Here is a 20,793-nt window from a genome sequence, read left to right as displayed (position 1 = left end):
AAGCCCTCTGCAGCGTGCCCCCGCTGTGCCAGCCTTGTCTGCCAGCGAGGCTGGGCCTCTGGTGAAGGCGGGGCATCTGCGTGCCCTCCGCTCTGCACACCTGCCTTCACGGTGTCCGTGTAGCACCCCCGCCCTGCACAGGTACCTGTGCACAGGTACCTGATCACGTTCATCCCAGGGGCCGTAAGAGAGAATAATGAGGCGATGAGCAGCGGCGAAGTAAATGACAGCGAGGTGGCGGGACAAGCGGTTCCCGCAGGAACACGTGAGATGCAGCTTCCTGACCCCGAGTGTCTGCGCGGGGCGAAGGGCTGCTCCGCCAGCAGTGGGGGCCGCGCGCCCCCTTGGACAGGGGCTGGCAGGGCCACTTCAGACAGTGGCCCCTGGGTGGGCGTCTTGGGGGAAGCACGGTGCTGACAGGGAGGGCTGGGGGCTGAGCCCGCCCCAGCTTCAGTGCCGGCATCACTCGGTCCCCAGACCGTGGAGCTGGGAGTAGCCAGGAAAGCAGAAAAGAAAAGGGTGCCAGTCTGTCTGGGGGTGGTTTCCTCTGCCACAAACAACTGCAGAAGCAGGAGTGCTGCTCTTTCCTGAGGGAAATGGATGCAGAGAGCTTGAACCTCAGGTCTCTCTTCTTGCCGCCCTGGCCCAGCCCCTGTCAGTAGGTCCAGAAACATGGCAGGTTGGCCCAGGCCAGCCCAGAGCAGAGACTTACAGTGGTGTTGGGCGTTGATGGGGTGGGGAGTGGGGGGGGGAGTATGTGGGATGGGGAGTGGGGAGGTGGGCAGTGCGGGAATGGCGGGGTGGGCAGTGGGGGGGTGGGCAGTGGGGGGGATGGCAAGTGGGAGGGGGTGGGGAGTGTGTGGGGTCCCGAGTGCGTGGGGTCCAGAGTGGGGGTGGTTAGGAGAGTGTATGGTGTCAGGTGGGATGAGACGCCTATTCTTTTTACTTTGTTTGGGGGTCAGACCCAGCAGGACTCAGGGCCTACTCTTGGCTCTGACCTTAGGAATCGCTCCTGGTGGGTTTGGGGGATCAGGTGGGAGACCAGGGATCAAACTCTGGTTGGTGCATGCAAGGCAAGGGCCTACCCTCTGTACTATCGTTCCTATTTTTCAAGTCAACATTTTAAGTCAGCCTGCGACTCGTGTGGGCTCCACAGCCCCAGCTCTGAGCACACTGTTGAAGACGGGACATGCCCCCAAAGGGCAGTGCCCTACTACAGGGACACTTGCTCTGTTGTTCAAGGAGTATGTGACACTCAAAACATGGAATCAGAAATGTGAGTGCCTCTGTAACTGAATTTTTCATCAGGATTCTAGAAAGGAAACTTCCCGGACTTGAGAGACCCCTCTGGAGTCTGGAGGTAGCAGGGGAGGAGGTCACTTTGCTTGCATGAGTGAAGCCTGAGCTCCATCCCCAGCTCTGTCTGCATCCCCTGGCCCCCAGGAGGCTTCGGGGACCTCAGAGCTGCTGGCCTGAGCACTGGACTGTCTCTTATGGTTAGCCAAGTATGTTCAGGAGTGCCCCGGGGTCTCTTGAACATCACTTGCCCGCAAAAAAAAATAAAATCCCAGAAAAAATGATTCAAGGACCAGTGGAGAAGTGTGTGGGCTGCCCAGGCTGCTCTGGAAACTGCAGGAGGCACTGGAGCTCCGTGTTCTGGTTCCCGGGCAGCCTGCTCCCGGGCAGACATGTGCTTCACACGCGATTCGCAACCACGAGGACTCCTGGGGGCTCCTGGAGGGGCAGAATAGAAACATCTTGTATAAGAACTAACCCTGCTTAGCTTTAGAAAGAGAACAGCGGGCAGGATGCTTGTCTTACACACGATCGAACCAAGTTCAGTCCCCAGCACTCCCTACGGTTGCCAAGATGCCAGGAATCATCCCTCCACACAGAGGCAGAGGACGCCCTGAGCGCTGCTGAGCGAGCCCCCCACCCCTCCGCGTGTGGATCTGGAGCACCACTGCCGCATGGTCCATGAACAGAGATGTTCTGGCAATATTCACCTGGGGAGCAGGCTGTTCTCGTTGCCTCACCAGCATGTGACTTGGTGTCAGTGCTGGAAGGCAGGCTCTCCGCCCTACACCTCCCAAAGTGTGTTGTCAGGGCGCAAGGACACGTTCTCCACAGCTGCTCTGTGAAACCAGGGGCCACACAGATGTGCATGACCCTCTCATGCTCTGTGCCTGATGCTTGGGAGAAACTTGGCAGGGGCTCAGCCAGGTCCACACCACAGGCTGCATTTGGTGACTATATCTCTCTGGGAAACACCCTCAGCATCTCTGCAAACACAGACTTTGGGCTCTTGGTTCCCAGTGTACCAAGGACAGTGGTTCCAGGACTCTGGAGCAGGTAGGGTCCTGGAAATGATTGGAGTGTTTTGCACAAAGGCCCAAGTGAGTCAGGCACATGGGTGATTGGGTTTAAGATAAAAGATTTGAGGTTCAAGACAGAGCAAAGAGCCTATCTTGCATGCATGAGACCTGGGTTCACCCAGGAACTGCAAGAAAAAGCAAGAAGAGAAGGAAAAAAGTAAAAAGACAAAGCCATTTGAGACAAGGCCCTTAGTGCCCCTGTGTGATGGTGAGTGAGCCCCTCCTGCACAGATGAACACCAGTCTCCGAGAGCAGATCACTTTGCAAGGCCTCTTCCAGCACGCAGGCCTGAATGCTCTCTTTGTGCTGTTGGTCTGGGAGGAATAGCTGAAACTGGAGAGCTGAGGTTTTGTGTGTTAGGTTTATTTTCGGATGATGATACGGCGGCGGCAAACCCCCAGGGGAAGCCTAGCTGAGCCAAGCTGTGTTTCTCTCTGAAAGTGAGTCCAGGACTGCTCAAGGGAAGGGCCGGGACAGGCATTTCCAGACTGGGGTTGAGACTGGACTGGGACAGAGGAGAGGAGGGATGAAAGGAGGGTAGAAAAACCTGTCCTGAGCAGGTCAAGACGTGGAACAAGCCCAGCAGTTGGGGGCGGTCAGGGCAGGGGCTGGTCCTGTGGTCCTCAGTGAGGAACACTCAAAGGCCACGATTCTTCTTTGAAGACATTTCAGGGTTTTGGGGCTGGGCAGCAGGGAGGCACATGCCTTGCACACAGGCTCGATCCCTGGCACCCCATATGGCTGGTTCCCTGTAATTCCTGAGTGCAGAACTAGGAGTAACCCTTGAGTATCTTCAAGCATGACTGAAACAAAACAAAACAAGGTTACTAGGGATGGACACAGTGGTTGGTCTCTATGAAGGGCAACTTGAGAAGCTTTTCTTTTCTGGCTGAGAGGGGGACGACACCCAGCTCTGAAAGCAGAGGTCTTTCCCAGTTGGCATGTAAATGTGCCCGCCTGTGTACACGCACATGTGCGTGAGTGCCTGCCTGTGTACGTGCACATGTGCCCGTCTGTGTGTGTGCACGGGTGCCCGCCTGTGTATGTGCACATATGGGCACATATGCACACGTGTGCCTGTCTGTGTGCATGTGTGCCTGTGTATGTGTGCATACACGTTTGCCTGCCTGTGTACGCACAAGTGTGCTTGTGTGTGCCTACCTGTGTATGTGTGCACACGTCCCAGGTCATCAGAGAGCCTCAGCCTGGGCAACACAGGCACGGTGCACTCCTGGTTCATTTGCTCTTTGCTCTTCATCAGCTGCAAGCTAGCTGCATGCCCTGCAGGAATCCTGGAGCTGTGATTAGCTGTAATATGGAACAAGAGAACTGAGCTCTGCCTTCTCTGGGGATCTTGCATGGGAGCAGGTCCCTGGTCTGTGATAAACCAGAGGCAGGTGCTAGGTTAGGGTTTCTGCACCCCGCCAGCCTCACGTCTCCCGACATCGCTGGCCACGGGCAGCCTGGGGTGCCACCAGCCCAGGCACTCATCTGTCTATAGCCTGGACACATGGACTTGCCTCTTCCCATGGGGTCTGACTCTGGAACTCAGCTCCAGATACTGTTGTTTGCTTCATTGAAGGGTGCAGGCAGGAACTGGGTGCTGACTGGAAGCCAGGGGAATGTCAATATGATGCTGGCAGGTAGGTTAGGGAAGACATCCCCCCTCTCCCCATGATGGCAATGAAATTTCTCGAATAAAGCCACTATCCTAAGTCTGACCAACCCTGTGGATACAGAAAGCAAGAGCTGAGTCCCCAGCAACAGACCCCGAGGAGGTGGACCCCTCCCTACAGAAAGGGCCTGAAGGAAATTACTGGAGAACCCTCAACTCCTTCCTTTAATCCGATTTACCCTCAGCTAGCCCAGATCTGAGAAGGCTGGACCCATCCTCAAGAGAAGATACAGTAGGGCCAAAGGTCAAGAAAAGACTAATTCTACCCACTTAGCAACAACCAAGGTACAAGCCCCATGTGGGGGTAGGTTGGAAAAATCCAACAAAAGCCACCTTGAACAAAGGAAGGGTGTGTGTATGCTACTGGAGCCCATGTGCTGCTTGCTCCCACATGGCCGAGCATATGTGGTGCCTGAGCATGTGCACCCTTATCTCCCCTCTTGAGATGTGTACTTTCCTATCGAATGCTGGGGTATGTGTAGGAGCTCACTCTGCTCTTGGAGAAGCCCACGTTCTCCATTGAGCATTGCTCTCTCTCTCTCTCTCTCTCTCTCTCTCCTGCTGTCTCTCCTTCTCACCTTCAAAAACCTCCAATAAAATCTAATTTACTTCACTGCTCATCTAGTCCTGAAATTCTTTATTGCGAGGCAAGACAAGAACCCAGTAACCCTGGGAAAGGCGTAGGGCTACTGAGTTTCCTGCAAAGAGCAAATCCTCGCTCCAACCTGAGAAAACAGGAGTCAGGGATTTCTCCTGCCGAGAAGACCAAGCGGATATCAGATGTGGCTCAACGGCCACCTGGTGGGGCTGCCTGGGGTCTTTGGCCCGTCGCAGATTTTATCAGTCCTGGTCTTCCCACCTGTGGTCCCACCAACATCAATGTCAGGGATCGAACCTGGGTCGGCAGCCTGCAAGGCAAGGGCCCTACCCGCCGTAGGAGCAGGTCCCTGGTCCGTGATAAACCCGCTGTACTGTCGCTGCACCCCGTGCTGGGTCACTTTGGACCTAAGCGCCAGATCGCATCTACCTCGCACGTGATGCCCTTCAGGGTTCGCCTGGCTGATTCTACTGCTAGCCTGCGTAGCGGGTTCCGACGCCCTTCTTCCGCCACTCTCAGCATGGCAGCCTCGAACATCTCCCCACTCTCCCGCCAAGCAGGGCCCCAGCCAGGCTCCACCCCAGTGTGGCCGATCGGCGCCAGCCAATGAGCGCGCGCGCCTGGCCGCAGCCAATGGCAGGCAGCGCGGACGGCAGCCAATGAGAGGGAAGCGCGGGCTGGATCCCGCGATCCGGTCATGTCGCGCTGGTGGCGCCCAGGCGCGGCCCCGGACGGGGGCTCGGACCCGGGCTCGCGGGGCCGCCGCAGGACGTGGGCCGAGCTGCTGGGTAGGTGGGCGGGGTCCCGAATGCGGCCACTCTCGTTTTTAGCCTCCCGGGTCCCGCCCTCCGGCCGCCCCCTGCCCCTCCACGCGCGTGTCCTGGTCCGGGCCGCGTCTCTGCCCGCCCCGCGTCGCTGCGGCCCTCCCCGGCCCCGCATCTCCGCTGCTCTCCTGCCCCGACCAGCCTGGCGCACGGTGGCCCCGCAGTGCCCTCGGCGCGTCCTGTCATGCGGGAAGGACGTCTAGGGAAGGGCGCCCGCACACGTGGGCAGCTCTGCGGGACCCAGGCCCAGCAGCACCGCAGCGCTGTGCCCCCAAACTCGTGCCCCTCGTTTCTCGGTGGGCGACCTGGCTTTCTCTTCCTGTGTGTTCAGGGCAGTGCTGGCCCCAGGTGGGCTTGTCTCGGGGTCCCTGGTGCTTACTTAGCTGGAAGGAGTCTCACTAAGTGACTTCTCCCGGGGGCGTGTCCGGTCTCCTTGGGCGAGGCTCTGGGGGTGCTGTGAGCTTTTTGAACGGACTTTTTCTTTAGCAGGAAGAGTCAAGAGGCAGAAGTGTGATTCCGGCAGGGCTCAGGAGCTCAGCGCCGCTGTGGCCAGCCTCCTGAGACAGCATCTGGCCTTGAAGGGCCTTCTGCTCGAGGTGAGGGGGGCAGCGCCTTGCAGAGCTGAACCCGGGTTGGCCATAGCACCGTCGCACTGACCTCCCGTTGTTCATCAAGTTTTGGCATATCTTATACGTCACAGGTGGCTTGCCAGGCTTTGCCATGCGGGCGAGATACTCTTGGTAGCTTGCCGGGCTCTTGCCAGACTCTCCAAGAGGGGCCACGGAATCGGGTCAGCCAGGCTGGCTGTGCACAAGGCAAACGCCCTCCTCCTGTGCCATTGCTCCAACTTGCATAGGGTTGGCCATGTGCAAGGCAAATGCCCTACCCCCTGTACTATTGCTCCGGCCCCAGGGTGTTTTTTGTTTTTTAAATAGGGAGCAGGGCCAGAGAGATAGTCCAGTGCGTAAGGCACTTGCTGAGTCCAGGTGGTTTTGTTGTTAATATGACAGCCACACCTGGCTTTGTGTTCAGGGATCACTTCTGGTGGTGCTGGTGATTGGACTGCCTCACTGGCCCAGGTTGTGTTGTGTCTGTTTTTATTGGGGTGGGCGGTTCCCAGCAGTAGGCTGCTCAGACCCTGCAGTATTTCCCCAGACTTGATAAGACGCCCAGAAGTGTTTGTATCTGATAGAAAGACCCATTTGATTTTGTGCAGGGAAGAAAGGAATTGGGATCATCTCTGTCTTTGGAGATAAAAGAACTGGGGGAATGGACATAATAATTCTCGACTGTATTAGTGATGTCCACTAAAGTTTGTTGTTTTTTGTTTTTTTTTTTTTGCTTTTGGGTCACTGCCAACAATGCTCAGGGGTTACTCCTGGCTCTGTACTCAGGAATTATTCCTGGTGGTGCTTGGGGGACCATATGGGATGCCAGGGGATTGAACCCGAGTCAGCCATGTACAAGGCAAATGCCTTACCCGCTGTACTATTTGCTCTGGCCCCAGGTTTTTTTGGTTTTTGTGGGTTTTTTTTTCTTTTTGGGTCACACCCGGCAATGTACAGGGGTCATTCCTGGCTCTGCACTCAGAAATTACTTCTCCTGGCGCTGCTCAGGGGACCATATGGGATGCTGGGAATCAAATTCAGGTTCGGCCATGTGCAAGGCAAACACCCTACCCGATGTGCTATCGCTCCAGCCCTGATTTTTGTTTTTTAAATAGGGACCAGGGCCAGAGAGATAGTACAGTGTGTAAGGCACTTGCCTTGCCTGTGCCCCATTCGGGTTTGATTCCGACGCTTTATGTCTTGCCCTGAGCCCTGCCAGGAGTAAGTCCTCAGCACTGCCAGGTGTGGCCCCAAAACCAAAAAGGAAAATAAAGGACCAGGCCCAGTGTCAGTGTTGGGGATTTGGCTCACACATGCTCCAGCCTCAGTCTCCACCTCAGCATCTTGCCCCCTGAGGTCGGGCGGCAGCGGCCGAGGCTGTGCTCGCCAGGCTGCTGTCATGAAACGGAGGTGTGTGGTTTCTAGGTGGAAGACACACCGCACCGAGAGCTGAGTCTTAGCCTCTGGACGGACCCTGGCAGCCCTGAGGCCAGCCCTGGCCTTCCCAGATGGGTTTTAGGTAAGTCGGGCTTTGTCTTCTGGGCATGTGGAGTTAGGAAGAGCTTTTTATATAAAGTGACTTGGAATTCTTCAGCTCTTCTCCCAGGTAATAGTGGCTCCCTGCTAACGATGGGGCAGTTGTTGCATTTCAGAAGTGGCCCCTGGAGACAGGGCAGCAGGGAAAACAGATGGAGTCCTGGAAAAGTGCTTCCTGTGCCATGTGAGATCTGGGAAGGGGCCGTTACTGGTCGGTCCTCATTTCCACGTTGTGATGACTTGCTTCAGAGAGATGAACCAGCTCACAGATCTGTTTTAAATTTCCATTGTTGTCAACTTGAGTAGTAGTTCCGCTAGATCAGTGACCACTGTGATCATCTCACGGATAGTGATTGTGTTTTAATTTCACAGATTATATGTCATTCCGTACAATAAGCCAAAACACATACTTCCTTTATTTTTGGGTCAAGGTGTAGAGTTGAGGGGCTGGAGCAATAATACAGTGGGGAGGGCTTTTGCCTTGTAGGTGGCAAACCCGGCTTTGATCCCTGGCATCCCGTAAGGTGCCCCAAGCACCACCAGGAGTATTTCGTGAGTGCTGAGCCAGGAGTAACAACCCCCTGAGGATCACTGGCCCAGACTTTATATAGGAGTCTTGATTTTTGATTTCTTGATTTAGTTCTTGATTTCTGTTTTGTTTTGTTTTGGGGCCACATCTGACTGTGGCCCAAAAACAAATACCTCAGCTCATTAAAAATCTGTTTCCAGATGCCAGATAAGAATCCGCTCACCTGTGTTTAGGGTCGACTCCTGCCTTTGCATTCAGGGATCAAGCCTGGGCCAGCTGCATGCAAGTCAGTTGTCACTCTGTCCCCAGCTCATTACTTCTAAGTTCCGTTTTCCTACTGATGATACGAGCTACCACCCTTCTTTACTTTCATGTTGCCAGAATGAACTCAGACCTCTGCTGAAGCCATTTTCCTAGTCTTGAATTTTTTTTTTTTTGTGGGAAGTGGGCATGGGGGGGGCGGAGTTGGGATCACCTGCTGAGTCTCAGGGACGTACTTGGCTCTGTGCCCAGGGTCACCACTGGTGATGCCTTACCTCCACACTGTCTCTCCGGCCTCTTGATTCCTTCCATCACGCTAAAAAAGCCTTCTTTGTGTTTGGCTTCCTGCCTGCACAGCGACTGGTCTAAGGTGGGAAGGCAGGTACCTTTTGGTGGCTGCACCTGGGGCCTGGATCCCCTCCCCTGAGTCAGCCTGGGCACAGATTCCCAGGTCGGAAGCTGAGTGGGTCCCTCCTTGGGCTTTGGGGAGCCGCCCAGGCCCAGGTCTGAGATCCTGACCATGGCAGCTGTTGAGTTTTCTTCCTGGTATTGGGGATTGTGTCAGGGCCTTCTCCCTGCCAGACAGGTTTTGTCATGACCATTGTGGCTACTTTGTTCTCATTCACATGTTGTGTGTTTTCAGGGCCTGAAAATACCTCAGATGCTCATTAAAAATCTGTTTTCAGCTGCCAGATAAGAATCCGCTCACCTGTGGGCACCTGTTGTAGGGATCCAGGCCTTTAAGCAGGGGTTCTGCTGAGCCCCTGATGGTCTCGCTTGATTGGATGCAGGCGAGTCTGGGCACTGTTTGGGGCCCCCAGGTGCCCGCACAGAGCTGGGCCCGTCTCAGGCTGCCCTCCCCGGCAGGTGAGGGTGATGGGTACGTGTCTGCCTATCCTGCTGGGATCGCAGGAGCGCCCTGAAGCCGCTTCCATGATGTCTCTGTCTCCTCTAGCGTCGTCTGCTTTTCCTGGGGCTGCAGCCGGGGCTCCTCTCAGATGCCGTCTGCCTCTGTTCTCTCTAGGCTCTGCACTGCAGGACCAGGCCTCGTGGCTGGGGGTGCCCGTGCTGGACCTGTGCAGCCAGCTGGTCGCCTCTCGCCTGCTGCAGCTCTGTGGGGCAGACCCTGCCGGCGTGCTGCTGAGCGCAGAGCAGAGGGTAAGCCACAGCGAGGCCGCGCAGTCCTGGCTTCTTGGTCGCTCTGAGAAATAGGGCATTTCTGGGACCGTACCTGGCGTTTGGGCCTGTGGTCAGGGAGTCCTGTTCCCTCCCCAGAGGAAGCTGGCCTCTCTGTTGGAGACCGCGCAGTGCTTCTCTGCACACGGCATGCTTTCGCGCCAGCACTGCTGTCAGGAGCTGTGGAAAGAGCAGGTGAGTCCGGTGGGTCTGACGTGGCCTGTGCAGCTGCCCCGTCTGTGGGGCCTGTGTTCCGGGGGGTGTTGGCAAGTTTCTGTGAGGACAAAGGAAGCCCCCGAACTACCATGTTTCTCCATGTCCTCTGTCAGTAGCGTTTATTAGAATGAGATGTATCGCAAAAGTGGGATTTTCTGTTTCTGTAGCATATTACTATGAACCGCTGCCCGGGCAGTGCTGCTGGCTAAGGGACGTAGCTGGCACGTCCCCTGGTCTGGGGCAGGAGAGGAAGCTCGCTGGGCTGAGCGTGTGGTTGGCATGCAAGGGGCGTGGGTTTGGTCCCCGGAACTACGCGTCCCCCAAGCACTGCTGAGGGACCCCCCAATAGTAGTTATCAGTTTATTTGGGGGCATTTTTAATTTAGTTAGTATATAGATATTTGAACAAACTTGAGAAAACTCATAACTCCTGTTTGGTTATTGACTTCTTCATTTTTATTATGCATATATAATTTTTGAGGGGTGCCCTAGGACCCTCCCAGAGCACCGCTGGGGACCATGTAGTGCCGGGGAATGAGCCCAAGATTCCTTTGCGCCCTTGTTTCTTCTGCAGGGCTGGCTGGTATCTAGGAAGAGGGCACAGGTGGCCACACTGCCTGGTGTCCTGGGCAGTTCCGTTTGCTTGCTCAGTCAGGGCAGGTGTCTGTGCCCATGAGAGCCTGGGGAGGGGAGTGCTGAGCGCAGGGGAGCTGACATGGCAGGGGCACAGGGGTGGCCCGGAGAGTTGCTGCGGTTAGCAGGATGCTGTGTGGGGTGTGCGGGGGGCAGCTGGGTAGAAGGGCCCTTGGCCACAGGGGGCCCCACATCGTGCAGGAGACCGGGTTGATGCTGTGGCAGTGCAGGCCCCTCACAGGCGGACACGACCGTGAGGCAGGACTGTCCAGAGAGGTGAGGGACCACTCAGGTTCTGGAACGGGCTTGATGGACTCGTGTGAGAGAGGCAAGGCCACGGAGACGGGAGCCGGCAAGTGTGTGGGCCTGGGCTCCGGTGGAGGTGGGCAGAGGGCGTCCAGGGGCACGTCAGTGCCAGAAGGGTCATGTGTCGGCGTCTGTGTTCTGCAGAGCCTGGTGGCTCAGAACACAGTCTGGGTGCGCTGTGGACACGTGGGCCGACGACTCATGGCACCTCCTTCCTTCAGAAATCGCTGGCGCTGGAGGCTGTGTGGCATCTCCACACTCACAACATCGTGCGCTTCCAGGAGCTGCTGGCAAGGTAACCTGCTGGGCTGGCGGTCTCCTCGGGCCAGGAGCTGTGCTGTAGGGCACCACCTGGGGTGGACGCCCTCACACACACACTGGCTCTTCTCTGGCAAGGACACCTGGGCAGCAAGGCTGAGAGTGTGTGGGATCACTGTTTTGACCCCTGACTCTGCCCTCAGTCACTGCTGCAGGACTCAGGGGACCAGATGGGGTTCTGGGGATCAAACCTGGGCTGGCGCGGGCAAGCCCAGTACTCTGCCTGCTTTACTGCTGATCTCGCCCCTAAAAGAGGGATTTTATTAAAAGCTGTGACTCCGTATCAGGGCCAAGGCTAGGAAAGGGACGCGTGGAAGCACCGTTTGGGAAGAAAAGGCAGAGGAGCTGTGAAAGGGACTCAGCAAACCTGAGAAAGGCTTGTCCCCAGACCAGCAGTCTGGAAGAGGCAGGGCCCATGTGTTCGCTTTCTAGAAGATTCCACCTTTGGGCGGAGGCGAGAAGAGTTGGTTCATGGAAGGGATGGAAAGGGCTTGCAGAGACTTGGGGGCTGAGGTTCCCTCCTTGTGGGCACCAGGCGGGACTCTCCCACAGCACACACGGCTTTTCTGTGTAGACTGACTGTGGATGGACCATCTGGACATTGTCCTGGGAAGCTGAGGCCAGTGTTTGGCTCTGGGCCACATCTAAGGTGAAAAGTTGAGTCTTTACGACAGGCAGCACAATGATCAGTAACTCAGAGAGGAGGGAAATGGGATTCTGAGAAAGAACTCAAAGAAATCGCGGGAGGATCTTACTTTTTAGTCTTGAGTTGGGAAAGACCTCAGTATGAGGGAAATCCAGAAGTTCTAAAAGGTGAATGAAGTGAGAAACGCGGAAAACGTGTTCCTGAACAGACATGCCTAGCGCAGAGCGGCGGAGTCTATGCTGCTGATGGGCAGATTGAAGGAAGAAGCAGTTCTGTGCCGTCAGTTTTGTCCAGACATCAGCCTGTCCATTAGGGCAGTCCACAGGCTTGACCTGATGTTTGTCCCTTGAAGGAAACTTTGGGGTGCATCTTCAGGATTATGGCCGAGGCAGTGGTCTGAGGTCTGAGTGACTGTAGCAGCAGGGAAAGGGGCTGTGGATCTGCAGGTGGGCCAGTGCTGGTCAATGACAGGGCTCAGGGATGGTCAGTGCTGGGGTCATTGAGAGGGTTCCATAGAAGGTCAGTGCTTGGGGTTAGTGAAAGTCTCAGAGATGGTCAATGCTGGAGTCAGTGAGTCTCAGAGGTGGTCAGTGCTGTGGTCAGTGAGAGGTTCCCATAGATGGTCAGAGTTGGGGTCAGTGAGAGAGTCTCAGATGGCCAGTGCTGGGGTCAGTGAGAGTCTCAGAGGGGGTCAGTAAGAGGGTCCCATAGATGGTCAGTGCTGGGGTCAGTGAGAGTCTCAGAGGTGGTCAGTGCTGTGGTCAGTGAGAGTCTCAGATGGTCAGTGCTGGAGTCAGTGAGAGTCTCAGAGGTGGTCAGTGTTGTGGTCAGTGAGAGTCTCAGGTGGTCAGTGCTGTGGTCAGTGAGAGTCTCAGATGGTCAGTGCTGGGGTCAGTGAGAGTCTCAGAGGTGGTCAGTGCTGGGGTCAGTGAGAGTCTCAAAGGTGGTCAGTGCTGTGGTCAGTGAGAGTCTCAGAGATGGTCAGTGCTGGGGTCATTTAGAGAGTTTCAGATGGTCAGTGCTGGGGTCAGAGTCTCAGAGGAGGTCAGTGCTGTGGTCAGTGAGAGGGTCCCATAGATGGTCAGTGTTGGGGTCAGTGAGAGAGTCCCAGAGGTGGTCAGTGCTGGGGTCAGTGAGAGGGTCTCAGATGGTCAGTGCTGGGGTCAGTGAGAGTCTCAAAGGTGGTCAGTGCTGTGGTCAGTGAGCGTCTCAGATGGTCAGTGCTGGGGTCAGTGAGAGGGTCTCATAGATGGTCAGTGCTGGGGTCAGTGAGAGTCTCAGAGGTGGTCAGTGCTGTGGTCAGTGAGAGTCTCAGAGATGGTCAGTGCTGGGGTCATTTAGAGAGTTTCAGATGGTCAGTGCTGGGGTCAGAGTCTCAGAGTGGTCAGTGCTGCGGTCAGTGAGAGGGTCTCATATGTCATTGCTCCTGAGCTTTGCTTGGAAGGTCCCTCCCCACATAAGAAACTTTTTTGTACGTGGGATAAAGAGCTCCCCCACCTCACGTATTGGGACTGACCCAATTTAAAGAGACGGTTGCATATCAGGAAACGCCGCCCTGCAAGTGTGAGGCTGTGGTTTGCTGCCCGGCACCAGCCCCGCGTCTCTGCCCCGGGTCAGGTGAGCACCGTGTCCACGGCACAGGCAGGCACCTGGGCCAGGTGTGCCAGCAGCATCGTGCTTCAGGGAGGTGTCTGAGCCACTTCCCCAGAGCAGGGTGGGCTGAGTCCTGAGGAGAGGCTTGCGGTTGTCTGTCCTGTCTCTGAGAAGGGCGGCAGACGGCCGGGCCGTTCCGGGCAGAGCTGAGACCGTGCAGCGCCGAGCTTGTGTTCCCCACCAGGGACCAGCCATGCCACGCAGGCTGGGATATTCTGAAGTGATCGGCAAATTTGCGTTTCTGCTCTTGGGCCTCACCCATGGCCCATGTGACTCTAGGGAACTGGGCCACCTCTTGGCGTGCTGTCCTGTCTGACACCCTCGTGGCCCCACCTGCCCCATGTGTGTTCTTATTGCAGCCACACGGACGCGCAGGCCCTGGTCACGTGGCTCGTGGAGCAGCTGCGCTTGCTGTGTGAGCAGGCTGGGGTGCCCGGTCAGCCGTCCCAGGTTGCCGCTGCCGTGCTCTCTGGTACGTTGAGGAGAGGGGGGTGCTGGGGGGAGTGCAGGGTCCTTGTGGGGGTCCCGCAGCCCGATGTCTCCCGGCGCCGTCACTGAGTCGTGCTGGGGACGTGGGCAGGCCAGCTCCTGCTTCCGTCTCTCTGAGCATCTCCCCTCCAGGGTGGCCTGGCCCTGCCGTGGTCAGTGTCCCTGCAGGCTGGTCCCTGCAGTGAGTGACAGGTAGATGAGAAGTGGATTGTCCCTTCCAGGGACCTGGGAGTCGTTTTCCTCTGCAGAGGACCATTCTTTTCTCTGCATCTCTCTTGGTCATGCGAGCTGCTTCGATTCCTGAATCTGGATAAGTTTAAACTGAAGAAAAGACGGTTGTGTGGACGTCTAGCCAGACTTTCTCAGTCTGTTTTCTGCCCTGTCCATCATCCTCGAATGTTCTGGGCCTTTCTTGGTGTGGGTTCCAGACGGGATAGAAACCCTCAGATGCCGCTTTTATTCCCAGGGCAGGTCTGAGGTGTGCCCTTGGCTAGTGGAGAGTCCCCGCGTGGGGGACTTCAATGTGGTCGGGGTAGCGGCATCGCCGTGGCCTGGACCACTCTGCCCTTGGGGTCTCTCTGCACGCTGCCCTGGGTTGTATTTGTTCCAGATCTAGTGCAGGTGCTAGTGTCCAGGGCGTTCCAGGAGGACACAGACCGGGGAGGAGACGCCGACTCCGACCAGGTGCTCCAGGTAGGCGGGGAGTGGACTCGGCCGCATGACCAGTGCCCCAGGTGGGCGGAGCGGACTTCGCCGAGTTCTGGGCCGTGGCATCAAGGAATGCAGTTTCCCAGACAGTCAGTGGCATCCCACCAGTGCTGGCTTTGGGGAGCGTCCTGTGGCCATCCTGAGGCAACCCTGATGTTGCCTGGTGTGCACAGGGGACTGGGAAGGCCTTCAGGCTTGGCTGGATGGTCATTGTTCCTATCCTGACCACTGGAAATTGTCACACTAAGTGAATCCAAACCTTGAGTTTTGGGCCATGCCCAGCAATTCTTGGGAAGGAGTCTAGACCTCCTGCGTGCAGACCTGGGCCAAATTTAAAATAATTTTAATAAATGGGGTTGGAGAGACAGGCAGCAGGAGGGCACTTACCTTGTGTGCCCCTCGTGTCCATGTGGTCCCTGAGCATGCTATGTGCTCTCTCCTCGGGGTCGAGGTGCCTCTGCACAGCTCGGGGAAGTGGCAGGGGTGGGCTCCGGGGGCAGGTTCTGCAGCGTTGTCTGTCCGGGGTCCTGCGTGCTCCTGTGACCGCTGCCCGTCTCTGACAGGTTGCCATGACGGTGCTTCAGCGCATGCTGCAGGGTGAGGCCCCTCCTGGCTGAGACTGGACCCCAAGCCCCTTCCCTCGTGCTCCGCCGGTCAGCCGAGCTGGAGGCCCTCAGGGCCCTCTCGTGGTCATGAGTGTTTGGGGCTCTGGGGCCACCCCCACCCTGAGTGTAGACGGAGCAGGTCCAGCTGAGTGAGGCTGCGTGCTGACGTCTGCCCTGACCATCTACCCTCAGATGCCCTGGGTGTCCTGGCTGCACCGGAGGCAAGCTCGGGACTCAAGGTGGCGGCTGCCTGGTGCGTTCCTGGGCCTGCACACAGCGGGGATACCGCACGTCTCCCTCCGAACACTTTCGCTGAATTGCAGCTATGATGTGGGGGACACTTCTCTTTCTCCTGCTTCCATCCTGCCTTCCCTCTCTGCCTGCTCGCCCCCTGCCGGCCGTGTGCTCCGTTTCCAGGAGCGGCTGTCTGAATGCCGGGTGTGGGGGCTCCTGCTGCTTCCTCTCCACTTCAGTCTTTGGGGGCTCGCATTCGGCTCCACCTGGCCCTGAGCTTCCTTCCCAGCTATCTGACGTCTTTCCTGGACACGGGGTGCATTGCAGGGGTCACTGCAGGAGGTACCGTGGCCTTCCCGGGGAGCCGGAGGTTCCTTACAACCCACGCCGTCTTGCAGGCTCCACGTCCTTGGCACACAACTCTGCCCGGGGGCTGCGTCCGCCGCACCCCTGAAGAGGTTTTCCCGTCAGACTCTGACCTGGATCCTCACTTACGAGCCCGTGCTGAGAGGTGAGCCCTGACCTGGGGCGATGAGGGCCCTGCTCTTTCGTCACAGGAGCTTGAGGTGGTAGCAGAGTTTGACCATGAAACACCTTCTTGTTTGGAAATGCCAGATTCCCGTCAAGAAAATTTAGGACAAAACCAATGAGGTAGTTCGGGGGAAGGCATTTGCCTTGCACATGACCTCCTGATCCCTGGTAAGGGTGCCTCCCACACCCCTGTGCCCAGCAGTGCCCAGCGCCAGGAGCCCCACCATGACTCCCGGCGCCCACCAGGATTGTTCCTTGAGCATAGAGCCAAGAGCACCGGCAGGTGTGATCTAAAAACAAAAACAAAAAAGCAGCCAGTTAGGGCCAGGGAGAGAACTGGAGGCTGGCGGGGAGCTGGTCTGGCCTCTGGCACGCGGGTAGTCCCCGAGCGCCTCCATATTGCTGCTGTGACCCCCGGCCTGTGTGCCCGAGGAGTTGGGAAGTCTAGCCGATGTGATAAGGGCTTGCAGCAGGTAGCTGACTCAGAGACACAGAGGTGTGGTGACAGGAGGCATCAGATAGGGAGATGCTCGCTGATAACCGAGGGGGACAGTGGTTCCGACCCGAGCATCCAGCGGTGCGGGTGCTGACGCGGTGACCTGTCTGTCCCCGCGTGGAGTGTCTGACGCGCTCCAGAGGCAGAGAGACTGGACCTTCGCCAGGACCCCAGCCCTGCTGCGTGACCTGTTCCGAGGGGTGAGTCTGGCTCGGCCTGTGGGGTGCTAGGCCTGGCGCGGCCTTCTGGGCGGGGCTGGCTGCCGGCCGGCCAGCGCTGGCCCCCGGCAGAGCCCTGCTCGCCCCCCTGCAGCTCTTCGTGCCCTTGAGTGAGGAGGAGCTGCTTGGCGTTCTGCAACACGTGCTGGCCGCCCAGGAGGTCAACTGGCGACACGTGCTGTCCTGTGTGTCTGCAGCGGTGGTCTGCCTGCCGCAGGCCCAGCTCTTGGTCCATGGTGCGAGGGGAGGGGGTCCTGTCCAGCCTGGGGAGGGCAGCAGTGCCTGGCCAGAGCTCGCGCCCTCGGCCTCTGCTGCTGCGTCTCAGTCAGGGGGCTCTTGGCAGTTTCTGCTTGTCCTGGGGCCACACCTGGCAGGGCCCTGGGTACCATCCCCAGCTCAGCACTCAGGGGAGTGGGGTGGGGGTGGAGCCCCTGCACGCAGAGCCTGTGTCCAGCCCTCCGAGTTGGGGTAGAAGACGTGACATGCACCTCACTGGACACGGGGAGTGGCCTCATGCTGGCGGCTCTCCCTCCCCAGATTGGGTGGCGCGTTTGCTGGCCTGTGCCTTCGAGAGCTGTGACCTGGACAGCATGGTCACCGCCTTCCTGGTTGTCCGTCAGGCCGCCTTGGAGGGCCCTGCTGTGTCCGTGTCCTATGCCGACTGGTTCCAGGTCAGCCCCTTGTGAGCAGTGGGCCTCCCAGGGCAGGCAGCCAGGTCAGCTCTGGAGGGCTGGCTGGCCCCAGGTGCCCTTCAGCCCGGTCGGCTCCTGCCCTCTGTCCAGGGACGAGTGTGTGCGTGTGGGTCAGGCACACTCACAAGAGGAGCCCCATGCCTGTAGGAGGGAGTGATGGGCAGACAGAGCGTGGGGGCGAGCCACATGGACTGCGATGGGGGCGGGTACCTCTGTAGCATCTCAGTCCTTGCAAGTGTCACATTGTGTAGACATGGCCCAGACGCCCTGTGGAAGCTCCTCCCCCTGCTCATGGCCCCGCCCACCAGCACTAGGCCCCGCCCGCCTACCCAGGGGCCCCGCCCACTTGCCCTTGCCTCCTGGCCTCTTTCAGGGGGCTGGTGCTCTGAGCGCACCCTCCCCTGGCCCCCATCTCTCAGGAAGGGCCCTGCCGCGCACAGGTGTCGGGCTATGGTGCAGGAAGAAGCCCTGGGCAGTTCCCACACGGGGAAGACTCAATGGGCTCTTGCCCCGGCCCATCCAGACGCTGCTTTAGCGTCCAGAGCCGTGGGCTGAAGTGCTGCCACTCTGCCAGGAGGTGGAGGTGGCGCTGGCGCCTGAGGCCCACTCTCTCACCAGGCCTCTTTCGGGAGTGCTCAGGGCCACCACGTCAGCAGCAAGAAGGCCTTGGTGTTTCTCTTCAAGTTCCTGGCTGAGCTGGTGCCCTACGAGGGCCCCCGGTACCTGCAGGTGAGCCCTGACTCCGGTCCCCAGGCTGGGGTCCTGGGGTCGGGCCTCTTGCTGTCCTGGGCAGGTGTTGCCGTCGCGCCCCCTCCAGGGGAGAGGATGGTGGGGCCAGGGGCCTCAGCTCCCCCTTCTTTGACCACCGTCCCCAGCACAGGGCAGACCACTTCCCCCTGCCCTTGGGTCCCCCTGGGGCTTTTCCCGTTGGCACATTGTGGAAGTGACCAGTGGACCCTCGGGTGGGTGTGACCCCTCTGCTGCAGGTGCATCTCCTCCACCCGCCACTGGTTCCCAGCAAGCACCGCACCCTGCTCACCGACTACACCTCGCTGGCCAGGACCCGGCTGGCTGACCTGCAGGCACGTCCCACACTGCGCTGCCCTTCCCGCTGCCCGTCCCCCTGCCACGCACACTCACACTGTCCCTCGGCAGGTTCCTGTGGAGGCCATGGGGCTGTATGAGGATCTGTCTACAGCGGGGGATGTCCCCACGGTACTGTCCCCACTGCTGCTGACGCCGGTCGGGATCCCGGGGTGGATTCTGTGTGGGTCTCGGCTGTGGAGCCCTTGAGGGTCTCAGGGTGGATCCTGTGAGGGTCTCGGTTGTGGAGACTGTGAAGTGCTTGGCTGTGAGTCCTGTGCTCCTTCCAGCGGGACATTTGTGCTTGGAGCCTTGACTTCCTTGGCGGTGCATCATGACCGTTTCACGGGGCCCCACGTGGTACCACGAGTTCTTTGTGTTCCATCTGGAGCTTCCTAAGGGCAGCAAACAGTGGCACCTCCCTCCTTGGACAGCGTGTTGTTGCTGTGTGGACGTATGCCCGCTCTGTCGGCCTTGTTGGGGATCAGGCAGGGAGAGAGCGTGGCTCTTCGTTCCAGCTCTGGTCATCTGTCCCCTCTTCCCCCTCCCTTCCCGTGGAGACAGCCGCACTGCCAGGCACAGCAGGATGTCAGCAAGGCCATCGAGGTGTTTGAACATACCGGCCGGATCCCTGTCACTGTCATGGAGGCCAGGTAAGACCCTGTGGCTGAGTGGACATACACCTGGGAATTGGCCCCGTGGCCCTCTCCTGGAGAGAGGCAGGCTGTGTCTCCTTTGGAAGAGCTCTCCCACCCAGAGTGGCTCAGGGCCGAGAGACGGCTGGTCTTGTGGTCCAGGGTCAGCCAAGTGGCTGGGTCAGTCTGGTTCCAGAGGCCCTGGGTTTTGGCTTCTCCCCAAGTGGGGTGCTGTGGGAGGTCACTTGTGAAGCGGTGAGTGGATGCGGCACCTAGATCGGCTTAGGCCCTGGAGAATGGCCACCATCCAGAACAGCCCTTGTGACCTGTGGTCCGGGGGCAGATTGGCTGCGGTAGCTGCTCCTTCGGGAGGTACCTCAGGTGGGCAGCTGAGGCGTGGCTCGTGGTAATGTCTGAGCGTGAGAGCAGGCGCCAGACGCTACCCTGGGGGTGGGCTTCCTCTTCCCTGCCCGCCCCTTCTGCCACCTGGCGTGCCTGATGCCTTGCTGTGCTCTGTCTTGCAGCATCTTCCGGAGGCCCTACTTCCTGTCACACTTTCTCCCTGCCCTGCTCACACCGCGCCTGGTCAGTAGGCCTGCCCGCCCCGCCCAGGTGCTGTGTCTACCTCTGACGCCTCATGCGACCCGTCTCCCCCAGCTCCCGCAGGTCCCCGACGCCCGAGTGGCTTTCATCCAAGCCCTGAAGAGGTACCTGTGCTGTTCCTGGCAGGGCTGTGGGTGGACCAGGCGACTCCGTACCCAGGACACACGCGTCTTACTTAAGACCTGGCCTCTGCCGTGCTTCCAAAGAGAGGGACTTTGATTCCGATGATCTTAGTGTCATTCTCCAGTGACCCTTTAGGACGATTGGTGTGGAATTAAAGTGGCTTCGTGCTGATACTCATGGTCCCCAGGGAAGAGGCAGAGCGGAGAAAGGAGGGAGTGGGTGCCAGCCGTGGGTGTCTTTCCGATCTCTGCATGGAGCCCCAGGGTTCATGGTTGCCAGTGACCACTGGCAGGAGAAGCAGGAAACCCGAGATGCTGGTTCCCAGGGCAATAGGGACTGGCCCTGGAAGGCAGCAAAGAGAGCCTGGGGCTGGCGGGATAGGACAGAGGGCACTGGCCTTGGGTCAGCCCCCAGCACCACATGTGGTCCCCTGAGCACAGAGCCAGGAGTCAGCCGTGAGCACCATCAGAGAGTAGCCCAGAAATCAAAAAGGAAAGAAAAAAGCAGCCTTGGAAGGAAGGACAACTTTTTTTTTTTTATCTGATATTGAGACAGTTCTTATGCTGGGGGTGCCTCAGTGGTGAAGAACTTAACCTGTCACATGGCCCTGGACTAAGTCTAGCACCACAACACGCCCCCAGCCTGGAGTGACCCCTAGCACTGAGCCAGGAAGAGCTACAGCATTGCTGGGTGTGTGTGGCCCCCAAAACCAGGGGGAAGTTTCACTGGGCCAGGGATATAGCTCGGGGCTCGCAGGGTCCATCCCCAGCGCTCGAGTCCTCGGCTGTACCACCGAGAGTGGGCCTTCGGCCTGATGGTGATGAGAGAAAGCGAAGGGGCTTTGGCTTTTTAAGTTTTTTCATCTTTAACTTACTGTTTGCGTTTTTTATAGGCACCAGGGGTGCTGGGGTTGGGCCCCGGGCTGCACACGCATACCAGGCATCTGCCGGCACTTGGTCCCCCTCCCGGCCCCTGTGCTGGCCTTTTAATCTGGAAACCTGTCCTTGGACATGATAGGACAGA

At 58.3% G+C, this 20,793-nt stretch overlaps 2 protein-coding genes across 2 annotated transcripts in view; both read left to right on the top strand.

Moving 5' to 3' along the window:
• Positions 1–20,793, top strand: part of VPS9D1 (VPS9 domain containing 1) — a 98,930-nt gene that overhangs the window by 46,828 nt on the left and 31,309 nt on the right. The window lies entirely within an intron of this gene.
• FANCA (FA complementation group A) overlaps positions 5,320–20,793 on the top strand; it is a 28,937-nt gene continuing 13,463 nt past the window's right edge. The window contains exons 1-20 of the mRNA XM_056136279.1: positions 5,320–5,436; positions 5,959–6,068; positions 7,506–7,599; positions 9,431–9,564; positions 9,682–9,777; positions 10,958–11,031; positions 13,713–13,825; positions 14,453–14,535; positions 15,114–15,147; positions 15,348–15,408; positions 15,788–15,900; positions 16,540–16,616; positions 16,729–16,870; positions 17,172–17,305; positions 17,945–18,055; positions 18,313–18,408; positions 18,482–18,541; positions 18,974–19,062; positions 19,569–19,629; positions 19,702–19,751. Of these exons, the coding sequence (XP_055992254.1) occupies positions 5,346–5,436; positions 5,959–6,068; positions 7,506–7,599; positions 9,431–9,564; positions 9,682–9,777; positions 10,958–11,031; positions 13,713–13,825; positions 14,453–14,535; positions 15,114–15,147; positions 15,348–15,408; positions 15,788–15,900; positions 16,540–16,616; positions 16,729–16,870; positions 17,172–17,305; positions 17,945–18,055; positions 18,313–18,408; positions 18,482–18,541; positions 18,974–19,062; positions 19,569–19,629; positions 19,702–19,751 (1,823 nt within the window). The 5' untranslated portion in view covers positions 5,320–5,345. The remainder of the gene's footprint in view (positions 5,437–5,958; positions 6,069–7,505; positions 7,600–9,430; positions 9,565–9,681; positions 9,778–10,957; positions 11,032–13,712; positions 13,826–14,452; positions 14,536–15,113; positions 15,148–15,347; positions 15,409–15,787; positions 15,901–16,539; positions 16,617–16,728; positions 16,871–17,171; positions 17,306–17,944; positions 18,056–18,312; positions 18,409–18,481; positions 18,542–18,973; positions 19,063–19,568; positions 19,630–19,701; positions 19,752–20,793) is intronic.

This window comes from Sorex fumeus, unplaced genomic scaffold, assembly GCF_029834395.1.
Source record: "Sorex fumeus unplaced genomic scaffold, SorFum_2.1 ptg000122l, whole genome shotgun sequence".
In the NCBI taxonomy this organism is placed as follows: Eukaryota; Metazoa; Chordata; class Mammalia; order Eulipotyphla; family Soricidae; genus Sorex; species Sorex fumeus.
Note: the sequence above shows the minus strand (reverse complement) of the source record. Positions and strands in the feature narration are given on the sequence as shown.